At 47.9% G+C, this 14,223-nt stretch overlaps 1 protein-coding gene across 1 annotated transcript in view; it reads right to left on the reverse strand.

Moving 5' to 3' along the window:
• KANK4 (KN motif and ankyrin repeat domains 4) overlaps nt 1-12,544 on the reverse strand; it is a 48,388-nt gene extending 35,844 nt beyond the window's left edge. The window contains 3 exon segments of the mRNA XM_031669426.1: nt 759-870; nt 2,399-4,276; nt 10,878-12,544. Of these exon segments, the coding sequence (XP_031525286.1) occupies nt 759-870; nt 2,399-4,276; nt 10,878-10,893 (2,006 nt within the window). The 5' untranslated portion in view covers nt 10,894-12,544.
• Between the last annotated feature and the right edge of the window lie 1,679 nt (nt 12,545-14,223).

Raw genomic sequence — 14,223 nt, forward strand, 5'->3', positions numbered from 1 at the left:
CGCACCCAGCCCCAGTTCATCATTTCTGACGTTTCCCCTTGTTGACGTTTAATGTCTTCCCTTCTGGTGTGACTCAAATTAGCAGGGATCCTGAGCTCTCTGGGCAGCCTTCAGGGTTTGGGCTTCCTCGCCTAACAGAACTTATCTCAGCACATCAGCATTTCATTTTTACTTCTGTTATCTGTGAGCTAAAGGCAGGCACCTTTATTTATTTGACTTTTCAATCTCCACGACCGAGCGCACTGTTGGCATTTAATAAGTGTTTGTTGAACATTCAATTCTCTAGAATATGTAAGGTTTTGTTCATGTTCTAAGTCAATAGTCTAGTTGTTTTTCTTCATCCCCAAACACTTGGGCTTGGCTTGCAGGAAGTTAAAGGAAGAAAAAAATTAAATGGATGAAATTTGAAGTTCCATGAATTAACAAAGTTTGTTACTAGTTTCAGTTTTATGGTTCAAGTTAAATGCCTTCCTCTAAGGGCCTGTATACCCCCAAAACTCCCAGAAGCCACCTGGAGTCCTGGCCCTGGGGAAGACCAAAGCCAAGACATATTAAAAGCAGAGGTTCCAACAGACCACCACAGCTGGCAGGAAGCCAAACACATGCAAACCCGAGATGGAGTTTTAAAGGGCCATTGAAATTAATTCCCTTGAAGAGGAATGAAAACCAGATGCCTCCCCCTAGGAAAAGAGAGTGTGAAGGACAATAGCAGGAGAGGTAGCAAGAAAGGCAGTCTGAGCTTCACAAGCGATGCTTACCCACCGTTAACCCCAACAAACTGAAGGTTCTTTTTGGTTCCATTACCTCCTGCACGGAAGCCATAGTCTTTCTTTTTCATTATGGATTTAAGGCTGGTCGACGGGGAGATCTCTAGGCAGACACAACATCACAGGTTAGAATGATCTTGGGGACGCATGGCAATGTAGCAAAACCAGGATATTACTTTGAGGGGACAAGGGTTGCCGGTGTGTGGAGAGGTAAGGGAAGGACAGGGAACCAGATCATGTAAATCAATGTTTTGGGGACCTCTTGGGGGAGCCTTGCTTTCTGCTCAATGTTGGGAGAACTGTCTCTGTTAACAATGCCCCTCTAGGTGTGGATGAAGAACAATGTGGCGTAGGTGCCATTGCTGTCCCTGTCTTACGGCTGGGAAATCTGAGGCCCAGATTTGCTCAGTGAATGGCAGTGCAGGAGAAGAACTTAGGCCTCTGGACTCATGGTCCAGCACCCACTTCTGCTCAAGGGCATCTCAGTGGTCCTTCCTGGCTCACAAATGCATGTTGACACTAGGGTTGCGGGAGTGGTGATGACACCGTGCTCACAGTAGACACACAAGCAAGGACACAGATCTTGCATTGTGCTCAACAGGACAGGAGGCGGTTCCCAACCGGCAAGGCTAGAACTAGCACCGAAACAATGAGAAAGCAGCCAAATCGTGATTTGTGGCAGGAAGCAGACTTGCATGCTGCCCAGTAAAGCAAAATGTGGTTCCACTTTACCCAACAGTGAAGAGGGTTTGATCTGTTACAAGAGGAAGTGCTGCTCAGCCGAAGGGCCCAGTTCCATATGTGAGCAGCACTCAATCTCCTGCCCCTGTACACACACAAGCACGTACACACACACATGCACGCAGAGAAAATATTCAGTGAACTATACCAGATATCAATATAATGTTCCTCCAAAACCAGGCTATAGAAAACCTCTACTGTGCAAGAACCAGAGAGGAACACAGGAATGCAAAAGCCCAGGAAGAGGTTTGGAGTCCACTCAGCAGGGCCATTCTTGGCCCCAGACACTGCCTTTGCACAATGCAAATGACAACAGCCCCCTCTGGGTGGATGCGGTGCTGCAGTGCAAGGCATGGCAAATGGAGTGTGGGCTGGCTTTCAACTTTCATTTGCCCTCCCTGGCTGCCATCTTTGTGCCCTGTGCTATCCATACAGCTGTAGGCAGTGGCCTCACAGTCACACCCAACCTTAGAGCAAAGGCAAGAGTAGAGGTCCCGAGCCTCCACTGTCACACACATCAGTTTTTATTCCACTGGTGTGATCCTCGGCTAACTGCTAACCTCTGCCTCCCAGGTTCAAGCGATTCTCCTGCCTCAGCCTTCCAAGTAGCTGGGATTACAGGTGCCCACCACCATGCCCGGCTAATTTCTGTATTTTTGGTAGAGATGGGGTTTCGCCATGTTGACCAGGCTGGTCTTGAACTCCTGATCTCAGGTGATCTGCCCACCTCGGCCTCCCAAAATGCTGGGATTACAGGCCTGAGCCACTGCTCCCAGCTGCTAAAATCTTTTTTAAAACACATTAATATAATGAAAACCTTGTTCCCTCTGCCTCATCATGTGAAGGAGAAAGGGCTCCCTGTCTCAGGCCCCTGTATGGATGGTATTTACCCATCGGCGGGGAGGAGGAGGAGGCCGACGGCTCCTTGGGTGGGGGAGCCTGGGCCGAGTAGGCTGACAGCAGCAGGTTGAGGGAGCTCAGCAGCTGGCTCTGGATGCTGCTGAGCTTGGAGGCCGGCTGCTTGATGGCGCTGGCCAGCTCTGGGTACCCGTGCTCCAGGCAGTTCCACTGCTCCTGCAGGAGCTCCTGGATCTTCTTCACGTACTGCCCAATAGTGGCATCCGTTGGCGAGCTCGGTGGCCTTCCCGGGCGCTCCTTCCCTGGGAGATCGGAATTGGCCTCCTCTCTCCCTGCTGGGGGAGTCTTTCTGTCGCTGCCCCACGGAAAGCCTCCTGCTCCCCTGGTTCCTCCCTGAGGGCCTCCTTCCTGTTCAGTGCCTGCTTCTTCAATCCTGAGTTCAGTGGAGAGGAAGCTATGTACAGAGGGGGTAAGGACTCGCTCGGGTCCCTGTGGCAGTAACAGCTGGGGCACATGTTCTGCTGGGCTCTGATCCCCTTGTTTGTGACCATCTGGCCCCCATAGGAGGCCATTTTCCTCTCCTCGGTGCCCCCAGCTTTCAGACTCCATGCTGCCTAGAAGGTTGACCTCAATGCCCTTGTCACAAGACTCCCTGGTCAAGAGTCCATGGACAGGGTCAGTGTTCACCATGGCGTCCGTCTGGCCCTGAGTGTCTTTGGTGTTCTCTTGGTGAAGCTGTCCTTCCAGTTGGGCTACAGTGAACTCCAGCTCTCGAATTCTTTGCTCCCTAACCTTGATTTCCTCTTCCTGCTGCTGGAGGGCAGCTCTGACCTGCACCAGTTCCTCGGTTCTTCCAGACAACTCTCCCTCCAGGGCCGAGACCTGCTGTTTCAGGCTGGAGATGCTGCCTGGATCCACCCTGGCAAGGCCCAGGCTTTCCTCCGTCACTCTGATGCCAATGCTTCTCACGTCCACCTCTACAGGTGGCGGGGGCGGAATCTCACTGATGTTGAGCTCGATTTCTTCCAGGAGGAGCTCATTCTCAGGGATGGGTGATGGCAGAGGAGGAGGGCTTGGTGTGGGGGAGCCAGGGCTGAACACCACCTCTGCTTTTCTGGCTTTGTGTTCGTCTTCCTTGTCCTCTAGAACTACAAACACATTCTGGAATGAGGAAGGAGGGCCTGGGAGAGGGAGGTGATTTGGAGCCTTCACCGTGCCCTCTGGAGGCTCGGCTCCCTCCTGGACCAGCTCCGGAATCCGAGTTGATGCTTGTGGGCTGGAGCTGTGGAAACCTGCCAATCCTTCTGCAGGGCCAAAGGTGCCATCGCAGATGCTGCCTTCACCCTGAAGGGGAGGGAGCGCAGGAGGGGCAGGAGGCCCCAGGCTGAGGCCTGGCTCCTCAGAAGCCCTGCTGTGCAGCAGCGTGGCAGGCATGCTGGATGCTCTCAATAGCTGGGGCCGTCCACTCCCAAGGGTGACCTCGGCATCCTCTGGTTCAGCAGCTTCCAACTGCCTGGTGGCCTCTGCCAACAGGGCCCTCCTGTGGTAGCTCACCTCACTCGCGCTGGTTGAGGCCTGGGAGGCATTACCAAGCGGCAGTGACTGGGTTTGCTCCTGTGTCCCAATTGATGCCTTCCTTGGCACCACTGGGGACCAGTTTTGGGGCGGCGGGGCCGCGGGGGGGCGAGCCCCGCTGTCAGGAAGGCTGAAGTTTCGGGGCAGAGTGCTAAACTTGGCCTGCTTGGACCTTCTGTGGATAGGAATCCTTTTGATGGTGTTTCCCTTCTCGATGTCATCCACATACTTGAGGAAGTCCAGGTCTAAATGAAAGCCATATGGGGTCTCCACAGAGTAAGGGTGCCTCTTCGGAGGGTCTTTCTCTTCATCCCCCTGACAGGACTGGTCTTTGGCTGGGAGACATAAGACAAGTTAAAAAAAAAAAAGCAAAAAAAAAAAAAAGCACAAAGTTAATTAAGCATTATAGGGCGATGAGGTCTAATATCTCTGATTTTAACTTAACACTATCACATGAGACTTCTCCTAAATGTTATAGCCTCTAAATTGTGCCGAGATGCTCAGTCTTTTTGGCTGTATTGGGAAATCATCTTATTAAATCAATGTGTACTTAGCCAATGTCTGCAAGGAAACGGGGAGGGAATGGTTTCCAGTTTGCCATACATCATCTGGATTACTACTGGGGAATCTGCCTGCAGACCAGCAAAACAAAATGGTCTCGAACTGCTTTTCTGGGTTTGAATCATATAATTGCTGAACTGAAGTGCCCAGGAATTTTCCAAATCAGGGTACTAATTGGCAGTTACAGATATGGAAGATTTTGAAGGATAAGATACACAAGTAGCTCAGCAGTAAAAAAGAAATCTACAAAAAAAAAAAAACAAACCCTAACTTGCATGACTCAAATTGGTAGGAGTAAATCTTGCTAAAGCCGGAGGTATCAATGAGTTATACCTTTTACATTATTTAAGCTTGTGCAGATGCCTGCGCCTCAGGTATGCACAGATCAGAGAGAACTGGAACAAGTAATCATGCACGGCCTACGCTCTTTGCATCTGAAAATTGCCTAGTGCTTAACAAACACGAAATTCACTTTCATAAACCCATGCCAAGTAAGAAAACACCTCCTTTGGTCAGGAACTCAGTGAAGAGAGGAAGGAAGGAAGGAAGGAAGGAAGGAAGGAAGGAAGGAAGGAAGGGAGGGAGGGAGGGAGGGAGGGAGGAAGGGGGAGAGAGGGAGGGATGCAGGGAGGAAGGAAGGAAGGAGAAGGGGAAGGGGAAGAGGAAGGGGAAGGGGAAAGGGAAGGGGAAGGGAAGAAGAGAAAAAGAAAGAAACTGCATTTTTCACACACTGGATAAAATGTGGTAAAAGGGCCAATTAATGTCAAAAGGGACATTGGTATCCATCCTCCAAGAAGAATGGGACTTGACTTTCCAGGGCAACCCATACGCTGGGGGGCCATCATGATGAGGAAGTTCTCCATTACACCAAGGTTCCAGGATCTCCTTGCAGCATCCACCTGTGGACCGCAACAGAGGACACTGGAAACAAGCCAGTCCTTCAACTATCTGCATCCATAGGGGCCTGTTGCCAAGCAACTTCTTCTTCAGGTTAAATAGTCTTTGTTTCTTTGATGTTCCTCATGTGACACGCTTAATTACCTCTGTGACATTCTGCTAAACAGTCTCTGAAAATATTGAGCTCAGGAGAGAACATTAGTGGAGAGTACAGAGGTTCAGAATACAGATTCTGGAGCCTGGTCTAGATCTCTGCTGTATGACCTTGGAGAAGTTACTTAGCCTTCCTATGTCTCATCATCTGTAAAGTGGGAATAATAACAGGTAAAATAAGATTATTGTGAGGACAGTTGGGTGCGGTGGCTCACGCCTGTAATCTCAGCTCCTTGGAAGGCCGAGGTGGGTGGATCACTTGAGGTCAGGAGTTTGAGACCAGCCTGGCTAACATGGTGAAACCCCATCTCTACTAAAAATACAAAAAGTTAGCTGGGCGTGGTGGCAGGTGCCTCTAATCCCAGCTACTCAGGAGGCTGAGGCAGGAGAATCGCTTGAACCCGGGAGGCGAAGGTTGCAGTGAGCCGAGATTGCACCATTGTACTCCAGCTTAGGCAACAATAGCAAAATTCTATCTCAAAAAAAAAAAAAGATTATTGTGAGGACTAGTTAATTAATAATAAAGTACTTGGGACGATGCCTCACACATGATAAACATTCAGTTTATCTTTGTGGAATCCCAAAATATAGACAATGGAAGCCCCATAATGGAAACTGACTTATGTGACTCACTGCTGGTCTCCACAAACATGTTGTGACTGGTTGATTGCTTGCTTTTAAGGGTAGTAGGCCCTAGGTTAAAATTATAAAATAGCTGTGATTCAATTCACTTACCTCAACCACCCATTTATTGAGCACCTATGTGCTAAGCTAGATCCTAAGGACACCAAGATGAATCAGGTTCAGCCTCTGCCTTCAAAGGGTTTATGATGAGGCAGGAGAGACACGAACACACACAATGCAGTGAGATAAGGAGAGTAACAGATGCATGCTCATGGTACAGGCTTCTTCCCTGACTTATTTTTCTAGTTTCTGCAGAATTATTTTTTTTTTGGACTTGAAGACCAATTTTTCCTAGGTAGGAGAGGGAGGCCTTTACACAAAAGTGACGTACAACTGGGTGATAAATGAATAAATAGGGACTTGCCAGGAGAACAAGGGAGTAAAAGACATTGTAGCAATTTATCTTCAAGATGACCACCACCAATTCCTACCCCGTTTGGACAAGCAAGCTAATTTTATATTTAAAGGTAGAGTCTACCTTTCCAGGCCTTTGAATCTGGGCTGGCCTGTGACTGCTTTAACCAAAAGAATATGGCTGATGCTCAGAGATCTTGAAGGCTAGGTCATAAGAAGCCCCATAACTTCCACCTGGCTCTCTTAGAATGCACACTCATTGGGAAGCCAGCAGCCATGTAAGAAGTCCACCTTCCCCGAGACTGCCATGTTGCGAGGAAGCTCAAACAGCCCCACAGAAAGGTCAAGTGGAGAGAGGTAAGGAAATGCCCAGCCAGCCCCAAGCAGTTCCAGTCATCCTAGCCCAGATGCCACGCATGAGTAAAAAAGTCTTCAGCTATCATCTGACTTCAACTACAGGAGGGACTCCAAGTGAGAATTACTGAACTGAGCCTGTGTTAATAATAAATTACTGTATTAAGCCACCAAGTTTTGGGATGACTTGTTATGCAGCAATAGATAGCCAAGACAGAAAATCTAGCTCTCCACAGAGAATGTGCAAAGGGATGGAGGGTGAAATCACACAGTATTTCAAAGTTCTATAAATGCAGCTGATATGGCCAGTACTTAAAACGTGGTAGAGAAAGATAAAATTGGAAAGGACAGCAACAGCCAGATCATGGAGCAACTTGTATGCACGTGAACAAGTTTTGACTTTACGCTTTAGGTGATGGGAATCACCGAAGGGTTTTAAACAAGGGAGTGACTTGGTTGAATGTGATTTCAAAAAGAGCATCTTGCCAAGGATTAACAGAAAGGCAAATCAGAGGCTCCAAGATCAGCTGGGAGGCTGCTGACATGACTAAGGTGAGAGGAGCTCAAGGTAATGGAGGGAAAGGGATAGGTTTAAAAAAGTTGCAAATGGTGGCATTTCCTGGGGCACATTTTCCTTCCTTCCTCCCTCCCTCCATCCCTCCCTCCCTCCCTCCCTCCCTTCCTTCCTTCCTTCCTTCCTCCCTCCCTCCCTCTCTCTCTCTCTCTTTCTTTCTCTTTCTCTCTTTCTCTCTCTTTTTCTTTCTCTCTTTCTTTTCTTTCTTTCTTACAGAATTTCGCTCTTGTTGCCCAGGCTGGAGTGCAATGGTGCAGTCTTGGCTCATTGCAACCTCCGCCTTCCAGGTTCAAGTGATTCTCCTGCCTCAGCCTCCCGAGTAGCTGGGATTACAGGTGCGTGCCACCACACCTGGCTTTTTTTTTTTTGGTATTTTTAGTAGAAACGAGGTTTCACCATGTTGGCCAGGCTGGTCTTGAACTCCTGACCTCAGGTGATCCGCCTGCCTCAGCCTCCCAAAGTGCTGGGATTACAGGCATGAGCCACCATGCCCAGCCGACTCACACAATTTTTTAAACCAACTTGCTCCCCGACCTTCCCGTACCCCCACAAAGAAACACAGTGGCAATTTTAGTAAATGAGAACAATATCTTGTATTGCTCTCCATTAGTTTTCCAAGTTGCACTGGCTATACTCTTAGACCTACTGGTCTGCTCAACAGCCCCCCGGATTACAAGGACAGGCCAAACAGAGAAGAGATATTTATCGAAAGTTAAGTAGAGAGCAGATTTATGACCTAGAAGGCAAAGAGCTCTCCTAAAGGAGAGGCTGCATTATTTATCTGCTTATTGCCTCAATTCACTAGAAATGCACCGATTTGCCCAACGGCTTCTGGGCACAGATCCAGAGCACAAATACAATCATAGCATCAAATAAGAAACAGCAGATTTAAAGGCAGAATCTTCCACAAGGGAGAGGAGGGCAAGTGAGGTTGAGCAGCTACCAAGGACGACAGGTTTAATAGCAGGTTTAATAGGTGCTTTCCTAAGCTAGCACACACACACACACACACACACATAGTGATCCATCATGTTGCCCTGCCTGCCACCTGCCACTCTGCATTCCTTCTCTTTCTCCCAGCACAAGAGGAATGCTGGGCTTTGATGAGGGAGCTTGAGCTGATAGGCTGAGAGACTGCCCTCACAAGCAGCTCTGCTCCTGTTTATTCTACCTGGTGGCAGGTATGCGGGAGCTCAGAATTCCAGGCACTGGGCCAGGGTGGGAATCAGTTAGGAGGACCTGACTCTGCTCAAAATGAAATTCAGATGAAATAAACCAGCACATGGCCAACCTGGCTGGATTTGAATCCTGGCTGTCATCTCCCACTTGTGTGATTCTGGGCAAATTATTTCATTTCCCTCTGCCTCAATTTCTCCATTTGTAAAGTGGAGATAACAACGCCTAACTTACAGAGTTGTTGTCATTATTAGCATGAATGCACTAGAGAACACAGCCCAGAGTAGACACTCACTGAAGGACCCTAACAGCAAGGGTGGGCAGGCTCTGAATGCGGCAGAGGAGGATTCACTGAGCATGTGCTGTCTCCCTACAGCTCAAGAGGGAATGAGTCAAGTCCAAGAAAATATTTCTGGAGAAAGTGGGAAAATGAGTCTGGGGAGAAGAAAAAAGAAAGATAGAGGAGGCTCAGAGCTACCTGGAATTCCCTATGGAGTCTTGCTTAAGAGTGCAACAGATCACTAGACCCTTATATAGGACCTACAAACACAGTCAGCTTCAGAGTTACACACAGACAGGAGAAAAGGGGACTTGAAGGGGACAAGGTAAGGAGGGAGAACCACAGTAATTATCTGAAGGGACAAGTGAAGTAAAGCAGGTAAGTGAACCAACTAGAGGCGTTTAAAGTGTGAACCAACTGGAGGCGTTTAAAGCGTTTAAAGAGAAGTTCAAAAGCCTATATTCAGTCTCTGAAGTAAATGGGAAAAACAGAAACTAGAGAGAAAGTGGCTGAAAATAAAGCCATAAAGAAGGGGAGTAAAACGAAACTCTTCCAAAGACCAAGACAGGGAAGGAAGCCTTCCCCTCTGGGAAGGCTTGTCCCTGTTCTGGGAGGCCCATGGCTGAAAGGAGGGAGCCTTTCTTGAGCTCATATGAGCGATCACGTGGACAGCAGACCTCCCCAGTGTGCTGAGAAGGGACTTAGAGGCAGCTGGGCTGACAGGCCCCTGGGGCTTTTGAGGGAATGAGTGGGTGTTCGGTGGGACCACTGCCAGGGATGTACTGAAAAGGCAGCTCTCTGGGGAGAAAGGCAACTACTGAAATATTGAAATATATGGGAACTGCATTTGGAAGAAGAGGCAGGGCGGGAGCTGATGTCAGGTCCCTAAGTCCTGCACTGGTGAAGGCCCATGTGATTCAAGGGTAATTAGAGGCTCTCTGTTTCCTGATATTTGGTGATCTAGAAAAAAAATTCATTAGAAGTCAGGAGATTGGGGTCTAGACTGTGGCCTTCTGCAAGTTTCCTGGGGACGGGAAGAGGGGAACATTCCGACATTCATTATGCTAGGTAGTTGTTACTCGACAACTTTCCATGCATTATGTAATTTAGTTCTTTACTAACCCTATGAAATAGTATTAATACCTGTTTATAGACAAGGTGTGGTCAACTGTTTGCAAAGATAGTCACAATAATATCCGACCCTTGGGGTACTCCCCTACCACACTGACACTAGATGTGGCCTTATGACTGTGTTGGGCAGTGGGTCAACAGCAATATGACATATGCAGAGATTGGAATATTATCTGCACATTGGAGTCAGTCTGTTCTTGTGTTGTGCTTCAACTCTTCTGCCACCATGTGAACAAGCCCTAGCCAACCTCCTGGATGATGAGAGACACATGGCCAAGTCACTACTGATATCCCAGATATGTGAGTGTGGCCATTCTAAGTCATCCAGCCCCAGCCAAGTCACCCAGAAGCCCATGGACATGTGAATGAACCCAGAAAAGATCAGCCATGCCAGCCCAGACCAGAATAATGGCCCTGCTAACCCACAGAATCTTTTGAGAAATAATTAATGTCTTTAAGTCACTAAATTGTTGGGCTGTTTGTTACACAGCAAAGCTAACTGATACATGTGAGGATTAAGGATCAAAGACATTAAATGACTTGTAGAATCACTTAGGTATGAATGGAGGCTCTTTCACCATATTGTGCCTCTTTCCTTGGCTAGGGCTGGAGATACACAAAATCTGAAATACATGCTTAAGCCTACCAGCACTGCCTGTTTGGGGGTATCTCCTGTAAGCCTTTCCTAGGCTATTTCCAGGATTTGTGGCAACAATTCTTTCCCAGCCCAAGTGCTTATCTTAAAACAGGCCCTACAAAGCAGCCTGCCTACCATCTGTCTTCTCCATCTTTGGAGTGCTGACCCTCAGTGTCTCAGGCACTCTTCATCAGATGAGTCTGTAAAACTTGTTGGAGAGTTCTGAAAGAAAGGAGGATACAGAATTGGTGAGTCTCATTAGAGTTTGAATAAGTATTGGGGAAACATAGCACTAAAGAAAGTAACACCCATCCCTGCCTTTCTCCCAGGGTGCCCATGACCTCACAGTCCTCCAAGGAGGAAGATTAAAAACCTGTACACATTTCTACAGTCCAATTCTGAATGTTTCTTCATGGAATATTAGCAATAGTTGAAATGAAAAGAAGTGGAAGTATTTGGTCCAGCTGTCTTGCTTGGCAGATGAGGAAACTGAGGCTGAGGAGTTAATTGCTCTAAGGTGTCTCAGAATATTCGTGAAGGTGCTAGTATCAGACCTAGGCTTCTGATACCAGCACAGGGCGCTTTCTGTAATCTCAAGAGTTGAAATCTACCTGTCCCCATCCTGGGAAGAGACTTATAATCCACTTTGTGAGAAAGCTGGAATCAGAGTACCTATAAATGATGTGTGACATGTCAATCAAACAGAAGATAGAGATGAGATAATTGCAAGTACTGACAGGGAGCTGATACTTAGAGGTGATTTCTAACCATGGGCAGAACAAGGGGAAGTTCAACCTGGGTGGCCCGAAGACATGGGTAACTATTCAAGCAGAATATTGCCCTGGCTCTGAATTAGTGTGCCTTGAGGTTTGACCATAAATTCTCCCCAAAGTTTTAATCCATTTCCAGGACTCTTTCTTCAAATGGTAAACATCCTAGCTCCTGCCCCCATTACAATAAATCACCCAGGAAATTGGCTTTTTATGATTGTAACTCCACATCCATCAGAATAACGAATTATCTGTGACACCACAGCAGTGGAAGCGGGGTTGTTTTAGGAATTCCAATGTACTTGACAATGAACTCCAGACCAGGAAAGTGAACCAGTGATGAGGGAAGGGTTGGGAGAAACTGAGAGTGAAAGAAAAGGATGATGGGTGGCCCCCAGAAACCAAGGATGGAAAAAAGGGGACAAAAAGTAACTCGAGAAGAGGGCTGGAAAACATGAGGCCTGTCAAATAAGAGAGAAATGCCGAAGTTTGCCACCAGAAAGTTTAGCACCACTTCTTCCTGCGAGCGCTGCTTCTGCCTCATCTCCTCCAGCCCATTTGCCAAGCAGCTGCCGGAGAGGCCTTGCTCTATCCAGGTGGATGGAGCCCCAAAGGGCAGGCATGTGTTCTAGAAGCAGAGACACTCATTGCAGAAGGATTGACACACTGAGTACTTTGCTTACCTCTGAGGCAGCAAGCAGTGCAGCAGCACATCCTGGTTTGTTGAAAACTGAGAGCTAGAGAAGTTAGCGACAAGGGAGCTGAGAGTGTAGGTGGTCTTGCAGAGGCTGAGAGTGGCCACCAAGGAGGCAGACGGTGGAGAGGTGTGGAAGGTTCTAACCTGGGGTGAGGCAGGCTTGCCCTTGTTATAAAGAGAAAGCTCCCAGGCAGAGAATACCACTGCCTCTCTCACCACCCCAGCTCTGCAGCCTCCAGCAGGTGATACTGGCATGCAGCAGGCAGTGGCAGGTGAAGCCTGCAGAAGAAGAGACTGAGGTGGCAAACCCTAAGCTTGGCCCTTCATCTCCACCATCGCAGCCTCTCCTGCTCCTGCTCCCCTCTCCCTCCCACCCCTGTAACATTACTAAGCAACAGGCAGAGCTGGGAGTACTTGACATTCATGAATTATCTCATGCAATCTTTACACCATCACCCAAAGAGGATTATTATTATTCCCATTTTCCAGGGAGGGAGACTGAGGCTGAGAGAGTTGACAGGGCTGATCCACGTCACTTAACAAGCAAGTGTTACAGCAGGATCTGCCCTCAAGTCTAGCCAACTCCAAGCCTGGGTTGGGAACAAAAGTGATTTGTAAACCTTTGTCCACCCTGTAAGTCAGCCCAGTTCCCTGACACTATGACTGATCCTAGCTCCCCTTGTGAGGGGAAATGCTTCTGACTGGTGCTTCTCTGCCTCTCCCACAGTACACACAAAAAGCCTCCGGGCTTAGAGGAGAACTGCTCTCTTGTAAAGCCTCCTGGGCCAAACGAGAGCTCTGCTTCTCCAAGGCTGGAGAGCTCCTACTGCAGAGAAGGGGGCCACCTGGGTCCAGCTGAACTTTTGGCTACACAAACTCTCACCATCAGCCCAGGGACTTTTCAATCACACACTTAGCCTTTGGTTAGAATTAGGAATTCAGCCCGTCGTGTATCAGATCATATGACTTTAAAGAATTATTCAGCACACATTAGGTCAAATTTCATTAAAAATAACTCTGTAGAGACCTCTAAGATTTCTCTTAGACTTGGATTTCACTAAAATTAATCATTTCAAGCTACAGAAATGAAGTGGAGCTAACACTCAACTCTCAAAGGAGGGGGCTCGGCAACTTTTACTCTAAAGGGCTCATAATACAGGAAGGAAGGAGAGATCTGTCATGTGCACAAGTCACCACTTCCAGCCCCGACTCCCACCCCCAGCCTTCTCCACTTTCCTCTGTGGTCCTCACAACAGACATCGTGGAGTTTAGCTAAGGGAGTTTCCTTCCCATGGGCAGATGCTCAATGTAGTTAGGTTAGGTAAAAATAACTGCCACATCAACACATGCATACTACCTTGTTCGCAATAAAACAGAATATGAAAATAGCTTTATGGGACACAGTTCCCCTTTAAAACGGAATTTTGCAACTCTCTGGAGCATTTAAAGCTTTGACATAAAGCCATTTCGTTTGATCTCAGCTCACTGCAATCTCCGCCTCCTAGGTTCAAGCCATTCTCCTGCCTCAGCCTCCTGAGTAACTGGGATTACAGTCACAAGCTACCATGCCCGGCTAATTTTTGTATTTTTAGTAGAGATGGGCTTTCGCTATGTTGGCCAGGCTGGTCTTGAACTCCTGACCTCAGGTGATTCACCCACCTTGGCCTCCCAAAGTGCTGGGATTACAGGGGTGAGCCACTGCACCCGACCATAAAGCCATTTCTTACCCATTCTGTTAAGTTGTATCCCCAGTGTTCAGAACCTTTAAATACCTGGTGTTATTATGTTACTTTCCGTTTGTTTTTGTCCTATGCCAGGGTGGAGGATCCAGAGTTAGGGCCCAACCTCTCTCCACAGCTCATCATATTCCAGATATTTTGGGCATACACAGCTTGCTTTCTCTCTAGCTGTTCTCCCCTACTAATCTGTAAGCTTGTGAAGATCAGAATTCTTGCATGTCTCGTTCCCGTGTCACCCTCAACTCCTTATGTCTAACTCATGGCAGACACTCAGT

This window comes from Papio anubis, chromosome 1 (assembly GCF_008728515.1).
Source record: "Papio anubis isolate 15944 chromosome 1, Panubis1.0, whole genome shotgun sequence".
NCBI classification, from domain to species: Eukaryota; Metazoa; Chordata; class Mammalia; order Primates; family Cercopithecidae; genus Papio; species Papio anubis.